An 11,603-nucleotide genomic window follows, 5' to 3' on the forward strand; every position below is an offset into this window, starting at 1 on the left:
TGAGCAGGCAAAGCAATAGCATGGTACGGACTCTGCACAGCTATAATGATACACTCTCTGACACAGCAGGAGCATCAACTATTTATCAATCAATCTAAAGTGTAGCTGGAGGGGAACAGTGTACATTCATTGCTGCTCTTACAGCTGAAATGAGAAATGGTGTATATTTGTGTGTGTGAGTCTACGTGTGAGAGAGTTGGTGTGTGTGTCTACCTCTGGTTCCCTCTGAAAAATGACCACTCGGCCCCCCTTGTCCCCTGTGGCCAGGAGCTCTCCTGTGTGGTTGAACTCAACAGTGGAGATGATATCAGCTGGGGAGAGAGAGACATAGAGACAAAGATGGAGGAAGAGAGAGAGCGAGTAGCCATTAGCTAATTGGCCACACATCATCATTCCTCTATATAATCTGTTTATCTGACTCTAAATTATTAAACCAAGGAAAGAGTCATTGCATTAACATGTAAGTGGATTAGAATATGCAAATTAATGTGCAGAATAAAACAATAATTGATCACTAACACTAATACTCTGCAAATGTGTGTAAACTATTAGAGGTAATTCAGATTACACAGTATATATAATCACCATCAAAACATACAGAAAATGAAAGACAGTCACTGTCACACCACACACACACACACACACACACACACACACACACACACACACACACACACACACACACACACACACACACACACACACACACATACCTCTTTCTCACACACACAGCTGTTTCAAGTTAGGCACAGGTGTTATCTGTGTGCCACTATGGCACAATGAGGCACAGGATTACAATATACGTACACAAACACACAAATACACACACACAAACACAAATTGTTTGTGTGTGTGTTTGTGTGCGTATAGTGAGAATTATAGCTGCAGTGTCTGAAAGTGTAAACACACCTCAGAGTGCATTTGAATTAGTGATTATTATTTTGCGTACATTCATTCGCATATTTGCGACAATGTCCCCATCAAAAGCTCTGTGTCCTAATACACCAACACAGTCTGACTCAGTGTCAACTCTGTAATGTGAAGAGTAAGCACATTATTAACCACTTTGGATTTACTGACTCAATGCTTTCACTGATCCTTCCTGCATCGCACAATACACAGAATAGCACTCAGTTGTGCCGTCTAATGAAGGGTATGCGAATGTGACATCTGAAGCTTGAATCTGGTTTAACGTTGCATGTAATCTCCTCCCTGCCCTTCTGTCTGCTTATCCTCCTTTCACTTCTGCTTTGTGCTGCAGATTGAAGTTTATTTGGAGACAGCGCTGTTTTAGAGGCAGAAAAAATCTCTCACACAGTATCTAAAGGTTCACTGTAAAAGAGGAGGCAAGAGAGGATGTAGCTGACCTGGAATGAAGCCATAGTAAGTTATCTCAGGTCATCTTATTTCATCCAGTTCAAAATCAGCCATAATAGGTAATTAGTTTGGTGCTGTGATCATTAATGGAGCAACATCATGCACCATCATGTACATATTTTGTTTAGGCTCATCTTTTGACCTCATTTCTACATTTAGGCCTTTTAACTTTTATTTGTTTGAAAAACGTCCAGTTTGGTTACTGATGGAAGTGAACTGAATGTCCAGCTCAGTTGTCAATCTGTTATTGCAGTTTTCACACTATTAAATCCAGGCCATGTTAAGGACAGACAGTGGTTGGTGATGCTGATCACCATGGCAATGACTTCAGTGCTGATTGGATAGTCTTCAAATGCAATACAGAAGATTCTTAAGCTTTCTCAATCAAATTTGATCCATGTACATGTCTTCACATGATACAGGAAAAACTGGTTCAGTTTTCACTTGTTCAAAGGCTCATGTATGGGGCAGTAAGTCAGATGTTGAATTTGCATGTTTGCATGTTCACTATTTCTAAAATTATTTTAAAAGAATAGTTATCGATGTCTTGAAGTATTGTGGAAAGATTTGTGGCTGGGTGTTTCCCCTATTTCCTGTCTTAATGCTACGCTAAGCTGCCTGACTGTTCGCTAAAGGTTTACATTTAGCTTACAGACATGGGAGTTCCATTGGTCTCTTATCTATGTATTTCCCAAAATGTCAAACTATTCTTTTAAAGAGTCTTTCCATCACTGCTAAAATCTGCTAGGTTGTCTGACTCCACACATCATGGTTTAACAATCATACTGGGTTAGTAAAACATCCAGTTCCTCTTCATATGCCAGAGTAGAGACTGCTCTGTTGCAACATTTTCTAACAAAACATCAGTTTCACATGATATGTCTTTGTACGTGCTGCAGTGAAAGTATCTAAAAACACTACCAATAAATAAAATGCTTGCATGTTACTTGTGCAGCTGGGTTGTTAGCCTAAAATAGATGATGACCTAGCATAAAGAAGATGAAAGTGTACCAAATTTGCTGCATAAAATAGTATCTGGTGGAAAATAAAAAGAGGGCAAAGTCATTCTTTGGCTGAAAACTATTCATTGCTGTCCATAAAGCCTATAAACCAATATCACCTAAAGACACAAAACCTACCACTATTTTCGTATGCCAAAGAAGCACAACCCACAGGCAATGAGCAAGCTACATTTTGACTGTCCTAGTGTTATAGCCTCCAGATCAGTGCTGCCTCACAAAGATTTTTTTTGGATGGCAAAATCTCAGGTCTCCTACTGCACAAGCAAATGATTAAATAATCTCTTCCAAAATGTCATAGATTAGATTTAAAAATAAGAGTAATTTCAGGTGCTGTATCTCACCAAGCCTTCAACAAAGGGGTTCAGTGAGCTTAGTTTTGAAAGAAAAGAACATGTTCCTCAATAAGCACTGACTGCAATAAAAACAGAGTGTGGAAGGCTTATTTATTGAGAGTCAATGTGATCCAAAGCTGTAGCCTTGCCTTTTTCATGGTGGCCTTGAGAGAGAGATTTTATGATGAGGGGAGGCAGGGACTGCTCCTCAATCTCTATACCAACACAGCCTTATTCACCCTGTTCCTCACACACTTCATGTATTACTGGTTTCTCTCTTTCTATCATCTTTCCATTAGTTATTGCATTGTTTCTTGATCTCTCAGTCGCTGCAGTATCTTCTTTATTCTTCAGTTTCAGTTTCTTTCCTCTGTTTCATGCTTTCTCTTGCTCTCTCTGTCCCTCTCCCCCAACACATTCTTTTGTCATCTCTAATCTCTTGTTCTCTCTTTTGCCCCATTTCACTCTCTAATTTTCTTCTTGGTTGTCTTTCCACATTCAGCTCCCTCTCTTTCTCTCATCCCTCCCCCACAGCACTCTGCTGGCTGGCTATATGTTACTGAGTATGTAGTGGTGGTGATGCTGGTGGTGCAAGAATGGGAAGGATGGAGAGGGAGGTGGAGGGAAGAGGCGCTGGGGCGGAGGCAGTGGAGGGGTCCTCCGGTGAGCAGAGGTTGCCATAGTAACAAGCTGAGCCAACCAGTAGCAGCGGTACTCGTAACGGTTAGCCGTATATGGCAGTCTGGTAAAGGAGGAAGTGGCATTCATCAATCCAGTCCTCGCAGGAAGAAGGAGTGCGGTTAAATAATTGTGGTGCTGCACTTTTGTCCAACAACAAACACTGCTAAATTAATACCCCAGGATGTGCGACACACACTATGAGCCAAATTGAGGATATGCTGATAATAATGCATGAACACATATGATGGCACTCATAAAAACACACAGACCCCTATGCATGCAGTCAAATTCACAAACATGTGTGCACACACCAGGGAGTTTTGAATTCACGTAATGATGCACTGCAAATGTGTGTGCTTGACACTATGTGTGAGTGAGTGTGTGCACACGTACAGACAACTGTGTCTCCAGTCACACAGAGAAATAGCTAAGCTAAGCAAAACCACAGAAGCGGTACACAATATAGCTAAATAAAATATGGAGCACACACTCTCCTCTCTCATCCTCTGTCTGTTTCTTGGCCTCCCTCCTCTTTATCATTCTGTGCCTCTCTCTTTCTCTCTCTCACACACACACACACACAGCTCACACCCATCTGTCTCTCTCAGTCTCCTTATTAGAAGAGCACTACAGAAAAATAAACTGCTAATAATACAAACAACCACTGCAGATGCTAGCATCATCAACAGTGCTGTGGCTCTCCTCCAAGAGGCACCGCTGGCCATTGTACTGATGTAATATGTGTGTGTGTGACTGTGTGACTGTCTGTTAGGGTGTCAAGCTGTAAGTCAGTGTCTTATAGTGTGGATGTGTGTTTGCTTCAGTATAGCAAACTAGCTGTGTCTGTCTCCCACAGACAGTCCATTAGCATCAGCAGGCCTGTCTGACTCATCACCACACTGCAGGAGCTGGGGGAACACTCTGTGACTGCAAGTGCATGTGCCTACACATACAGTACATATCAGCCCAAAACAACAACACACAAACATGAATGAACCCAATGACACAGAGACGCATCAAAAAACATGCACAAGTGATAAACACCAAACTCACAAACACTCAAATTCGCTGTGAGGTGTTTATGAGGACAGCAGCTCCTTAATGATCAAAGAATCTTATAGGCAGAGATGAAATGATAAGTTGATCACCACAAAATAAATCAACAACAGTTTTGGTAATTCATTCATTTTTTAAGTGATTTATAAATTAAAATGTCAAATTGTTAGTGGAGCCAGCTTTTCTCAGGTTTATACCATTTATCATATTATAAATCGAATATCTTTGAAAATATGGAGATGTTGGTTAAACAAAAAAAGCCTTTTTAAAATGTCACCTTGGGCTCTTAAACATTGTGACGGGGCATTTTTGACAGAGATTTTTATAAACTACTACTGACAGGTAGAACTGAGTTTATTAGTCAATTCATTGATTAGATGACCAACAGAAAATTAACTATTTTGATTAACTATAAATAATTTCATTCACTTTTCAAACAAAAATACTATGATAAAAATAATGGTAGTTTCAAACATAGTCTATATTATACACATTAAGACTCATCTGTGGCTGCAAAATTGGGGTGGCAGAGAAGAGGAGAGGAGGTTTACGGGCTAGATGAGGGTAGTGGCATAGCTGAGGGGAAGGGAGATTTAGTTATTTTTTTGTTAAGGCTACTATAGGGACAGACAGGGGAGCAGACGTCCTACAGTCCCAATTATAGATATCTTGGGTCTGGGTAAACATGGACCATTAAAGCTGAGCCAAAAACACACACTCCTTAAAAGCGAGGACAAACGACCACTCAGCAGGAGATCTGAGTGAATGTGTGTCTGGGAGTGTGTGTGTGCAGCTCAAGCACCCCGCATTTCCTGTGTACGTGAGCACAAGTGTGTGTACTCAATTACCCTGTAGAGAAATAAACGGGGTGGAGAGAGAGAAGAGAAGAGGGAGAGGGGAGAGACTGCCAGAGGGAGACGTTAAATTGATCCCTGTCCTGCCGTTTTGGAGTTATCTGGAAAAAACTGGTGCACGTGTTTGTGTTAGAGGTGCACATGTGTGAAGAGAAGTGATTTAAGCCCAGCACAGCAGGGAGTCTGCCATTTCTCCAAACACACATTGCCACAATGGGTAAGAGCTGGTGTGAGCCTAATGGTTATAGACACAAACAATTAGAAACACAAACCAAGCCGGCTTCAGCATGTGTGAAATACCCCTGTAATCCTTCTTTACCTAACTGCAAAATCATCTTCTGACTGCCAGAATACTCAGAGCTGCAATGTGTGATTCATTTTTGATAAAAATCTATTTCTTTTTCCAACAGATTTGTGAGACTGTAACATAAAAAAAGATTAGGAGTTTAGCTGGTTCACACCCAATCTAAACTCAGATTATGTGTCGATGTCTCATAAATACTGAAATGTAATCCTATATTCAGAAAACTCTTGCCCTTTTTTATGCTGTCCTTCTTATCTCTGTCTGCATGTGTTTATAGTCGAAACGATGAGTCAATTGGTCAATCAAAAGAAAATTAATCTGCAATGCTTTTGATAATCAATTAATATTGAAGTATTTTCTTGGGCAAAACTGCAGAAAATTCACTGGTTCCACCGTCTCATGTGCTGGTTTCTCCAGTCTTTTACAAAACCAAACAAAATACCCTTCGATTTAGGACTGTTTCTCAGACAAAACAAGCAATTTGAAGCCTCTGGGAGACTGCGACAAGCATTTTCCCCTATTATCAGACATTTTATAGACCACATGATTAATTAATAAATTGAGGAAATAATGGATGCCTGCAATAATGGATGCATACACAGCCCACATGGTACAGCGTTTAGAGAGAGAGAGTTTAGAAAGTGTGTCTGTGCATGTTCATATGCATGTGAATGTCTATGTGTGTCTTGCTTCGTATTAAATAAAAATAGATGTAAGATAGCTACGCTTTAAAAGAAATGGGGTGTTGTCTGGTCAAACTATTTAGAGAGATCAATCTCACACACACACACACACACACACACTGAAGCAGGAAGACTGAGACAAAAATAAAGTGGCAGGTACAAAAATAGAGACACACAAAAAGGATGAGGCAGACAGACAGAGACAAAGAGATGTTTAAGATATTTACAACATTCAGACCCAAGTAAGAATTCACCTGATTCAAATTACTCTCACACACACACACACACACCCACCACACACACACACACACACACACACACACACACACACACACACACACACACACACACAAACACACACAAATCCACTTAATCACATCCATACTCCGCCGAACACACATATACACACGTGAACTCTCATATCTAACACTAGGGTCATGTGGCGCAACTGTGTGAAATAGATATGACCTTCTGGATAGAACAGGATAGAGCACACACCTTCAGTGTAAGAGGCAAACGGCTCAGGCTCCAGAGAAAGGGTAGTGATGTCGGAGCACAGGACCTGGATGGGGCTCAACATCCTGGGGGAGGACTCCAGGGTGGAGAGGGGTGGACAGGATGGGCGGAGCTCTTCAGGCTATAGCCAGGAGCAGCCCTGCAAGAGGAGCAAGGATGGAGGGAAGGGAAGGGAAGGGAAGGGAGGGAGGAGAGCAACAGGGAGGCAGACGGTGAGGAAGTAAGCAGGACCGGGCAGGGCAGGGTAGGGGTTAGGGTTAAGGGTAGGGACTGAGTTACTACATCACCACAATCGGCCATGAGTACTCACCAATGAAAATCTACAGGTGGTGTATTCATGATCATACTGTATCTATTATGTAACATGAAATATTCACATGTTGGGTCTGGTGAGAAGGCTAGCAAGACACGGAGGATAAACACATTTAAACAACTATTGGGATGGTCTTAGTATGTCTTGTTAGGCCTCTTTTATGAAAATCCACTTTGCAGGTGATCATAACTGTGCTCACTGCACACCACAGGGAGAAGAAAGCCAGAAGCTTTCTCACATTTCCTCAGAAGTGACAATTATATAATGGTATGTATGAGGGCTGTGACCAACAATTACCGCCATTATTCATTATTCTGTCATTTTTTAAATGAATCTTTAATCATGTGAAACATATTGAAAACGGCCCCTTACAGGATACTAAACAGTACAAAGATAAGGTTAAGGTATTCAGTTAAAAATAACATGAAAGAAAAAGAAATGAAAGTAAATGTTCAAGTCTGATATGCTGTGAAAAATTATATTTTCATGTTTAGCGTTTGCCTATACGATTGACCTATTTGTGGATTTTCCACTGTCTCTGCAGTATTGTATTCAGATGTATATTTATGTCAGGAACTTGTGATTCCAATTTTGCTCCTCACTAGACTGAGAATGTATAAAACCGTTTCAAAGCCAACTGGATTCTGTCAAAAACACACCACTCTAAAAACTAGGTTGTTTCTTTTTGGTCCTTGAAATGAGACATTTTACCTATTTCCCTCAACAGCATTAACAGGCAGACAATCCTCTATATGGTACACAATAATAATGGGTTGATGTGTGTGCATTACTTATGACATGTTATAATTCATAAATAACTTACAAAAACCTCAAAAATGGAAACAGTTTGAATTTTTTGTTATTTACTCATTCATTCTGGAACCCAATGCTACTCCAGCGGGAGGTGAGGTTGTAGCAAAGGCAGATATTGAGAAAGTCAAAGGGAGGGAGAGGAGGGGAATAAGACATGGAGGGAAGAAGGGAGGGGAGGGTGAGGTAGAGGGAGGTTAAGCATCCCTCCCCTGTAGGAGTTAAAGGCCAGGGGAATCCCCACGGGAAGAGCTACAGACACACTGTTATGTATGCGCACACACACATACACTCACACACTAAACACTTTCAGACACACACCCATACATATACATACACATACACAGACCTAAGCCAACAAAAAGACACACACTATGCACTCGGAGACACAGACATGAATATGAATGCAACACAGGCAAAAAAATAAAGAAAGATGGAGACACACAGGAGATAACAAAATACACCAAGCATAAAATTACATGCACCACCTCTGTCTCCACCACCCTCTGTATTTCTCTTTAACACACACATAAATAGGCACATTGTGTTTGAGCAGCCTTTAGAGCACTGTTGGATAATAGTTTGGCAGATGTGCCACTTCAGCACCGGGCAATGCTGGGAGTTGCATTAGAGGACTGAAGGGGGAAAGAGCAGGAGGGGGGGAGGGAGGGAGGGGAAGGCAATGGGGGATGGAAATGGGGAGGAGGACGGGGGATGGGGTGAATATGGAGGAAAGGTGGAGGGGGTTGGAGTGGATGTAGAACAAGAGGCAGGTAATGAATCATTTTGTTTATTTGTGACAGAAAATGACCTTTGTTTGTGATTAGGGGAATTCTTGTGATATTTTAAAGCACAATTTGGAATTATTCTTCTGCAACTATCTCTTTTCAGGTTGTTCATGTGTTGCGCAGCCCTTTCAGACCAATAGAGTCGAGCGGTGTGTCCACCTTGGTGTGAGCTAATCAGCAATTCACCCTGAATAATGTCTGTGTCTGCCTGAGATGTGTGGAATAATTAATACTGCCATTATTGGTGGGTGGAGACGACCTGTCAATCATATTGGCCAAGCATGAAAAGCAGCATGTTTATCATCACGAATTGTTGCTATGGCAATAATGGATGATTGGTGATGGATGTTAAGTCTGATTTTCTGCCACTCACTCATCAAAATTTTTCTCTGAAATAGACAAAGACAAACATTGCTCATGGAAACACTGTATAAATGACACACACATTCACATACATACACTCGCAGACATAGAGACAAACAAAGAAACACACAGAAATAGAAAACAGTCTTCAATCTTCTCAGCAATACAGTGTGTTGAATGCACACACAAGTATTTACACAATCAACAGGCAGCAGCACTACAGGTCTCCCCTGACTACAGTATGTGCTTCTGTGTGAGTGAAATTATATTACAGAACAGACACAGGAAACATAATTCCCTTTCTACAGTGATACAAGGATCACAAATGAGCTTGCAACACATTCATGACCCCTAAATGATAATCCGCTGTTCTGGTCTAAGAGGCAGGGTGAACAGTGAGCTGAGTGTAAGGAACAGATTGGTGACAGACAGACAGGCAGGAAGGCAGACAGGGAAGCTAGTGTGCAGGTGAGATTAGTGGTGTAATTGAGATTAGCAGAAGGAGGGGTTATCCAGGGTTATAATCCATCTGTTTTATGAAACAAACCCAAGGAATGTTTTAATATTCCCCTACCTAAGATCTGATATGCTATAATTTGACACCTGCACCTGTTATATTCAAGAAGAGAGAGCAACAGAGAGTGCTTGTATGTGACTCTATGATGATGTGAGAGATGACATGCAGTGCAATGAGTACGAAAGAATGTGGCGGAAATTACGACTTGGTTTTCTGGAAATTTCTGCTGTTACAGAAAAAAATGTTCTCCCACTCTGTCTCTGACATACAGACACAAACAGAGACACAGAGACACACAGACACACACTTGGACACAGGCCAGATCAATTCTTCCCTGCAGTGTAACAAAATAGCTGTGTTGCACAAGGTAAAAAAGTGGTTATAAAAGCACAAACAAACAAAAAAACAGAAATCAAAGGTAAAGCATTCATATAATTGAGAAAATAGTATGAAAGGATGGGGGAGAGGAGGAGAGGAGGAGAGGAGGAGAGGAGGAGAGGGAAACGTGCCAAAGATGTTTTAATTTGCACAGAGGAGTGTTTTGCTCCCTACTTCATGTTGCTCTGTCAACAACTCTGTCTGAACACTGATCAACACAGAGCTTATAGAAGCTTAGGAAGCCGTCCAGAGCTTGTTTTGTCTGACAGACAAGCATGCACACACACACACACACACACACAGACACACACACACACACACACACACACACACACACACACAAACACACTCTCCAAAAGTCCGATACACAAATGCACACTCACATGGGGGCACTCTCAAACACACACGTCACATATAGACACACACATTTTCCTCTGTCATCTTCTTACCTTCAGTCACATAGTTGTGGTCGGGGAGGAAGCCGCGGTGGTTGAGCGTTGGGGTGGCGTCAGTGTCTTCGCCCATCAGCGGGGCTGGGGGGAGCGCCCGTCTCGGTGGGGCAGCGTGGTGGTGGCAGATCGGTGGTGGAGGGGGTTGTGGGGATGCTGGCAGGCACAGGGCCCATACTGCTGCCCACCGACGCCTCCTCAGCACAGGGGCACAGAGCCAGGCATCCTATCCTTAAATGAGGATGAGGGGCAGGTAGGAAGGGGGTGGGCCTGTCCAGGAGGAGGGATGGGTGCGTGTAGGAGTCCACACAACTGCTTCTGAGAGCCAGATGCAACCCTGCAGGAGGAGGATCATTTGAAAACAGTTTAAAAACTACCAGGGGTGAGCTTGATTTGTGCTTCACAAGACCACACATTACTCATGCGGCAAGAAAAATCAAGTGCACCTTGTGTCCACCTTGCAGCTGCTGAGTCCAGGTGTGGCCAGACCAATTATACGCTCTCACAAACGCACACAACATAAACTGCCCTGTGATCTCAGAAATGGGTAAAGTCCCTACTTGTTAATGGATGTTCCACGAGAAGAAGAGGAGATGAGGAGGAGGAGAGTGGGGGGAGGGGAGAGAGGGATGAGCAGAGCCTCTGGTCGGTGTATCTGCAGTGCTGCTGCTTCTGCAGTGAACTCGCACGCATGGACACACAGATACAGTGACACAAACACACACTCACCTACACACTCGGCAGCTTGTTGGTCAGGTACTCCTCAATGGATTCTCCATGAATAACATCTCTCTCCTCCTCGGCGGATAACTGTCTCTCTGGTTTCTTGGTTGATCCAGTGCGAGGAGGAAAATCCTACTGGCCCTCCGTTCTGCTGCAGTCTGCGCTCTGGCGTATGTATGAAAGGCAGAGTGAGAGGTAGAGAGAGGGGGAGGGAGAGTGAGAGAGGGGATCTGTCCTGCTGCGCTGGTACGTGTGTGTGATGCATCAGAGCAAGCCCCGCCCATTCCATGGTGCAGCCAATCATCACAGAGCTGATATCTGCCTGACCACTGACTGCAGGTGATTAAATATGATAAAGAAACAGAGAGGGATAGAGGAGTGGGTGACAGAGCGGAAGTGGCTGAGTATCTTATAAGGTTGTGATTAATGGAAGAGAG

The 11,603-nt window shown here is 42.6% G+C and overlaps 1 protein-coding gene across 2 annotated transcripts in view; it reads right to left on the reverse strand.

Annotated features, from left to right (window-relative positions):
• Nucleotides 1-11,295, reverse strand: part of ppp2r2c (protein phosphatase 2 regulatory subunit Bgamma) — a 21,139-nt gene extending 9,844 nt beyond the window's left edge. Inside the window, exons 1-3 of one of the 2 annotated variants that reach the window (XM_022759906.1) lie at nt 11,173-11,295; nt 10,444-10,780; nt 214-311 (exon numbers count right to left, since the gene is read on the reverse strand). In XM_022759906.1, the coding sequence (XP_022615627.1) occupies nt 214-311; nt 10,444-10,519 (174 nt within the window). In that variant the 5' untranslated portion in view covers nt 10,520-10,780; nt 11,173-11,295. Of the gene's footprint in view, nt 1-213; nt 312-6,807; nt 6,890-10,443; nt 10,781-11,172 lie in introns of those variants that run through there. The other variant, XM_022759905.1, reaches the window with a different exon arrangement.
• Nucleotides 11,296-11,603: the final 308 nt, after the last annotated feature.

Source organism: Seriola dumerili, unplaced genomic scaffold, assembly GCF_002260705.1.
Source record: "Seriola dumerili isolate Sdu_G_001 unplaced genomic scaffold, Sdu_1.0 BDQW01000331.1, whole genome shotgun sequence".
Taxonomy (NCBI): domain Eukaryota; kingdom Metazoa; phylum Chordata; class Actinopteri; order Carangiformes; family Carangidae; genus Seriola; species Seriola dumerili.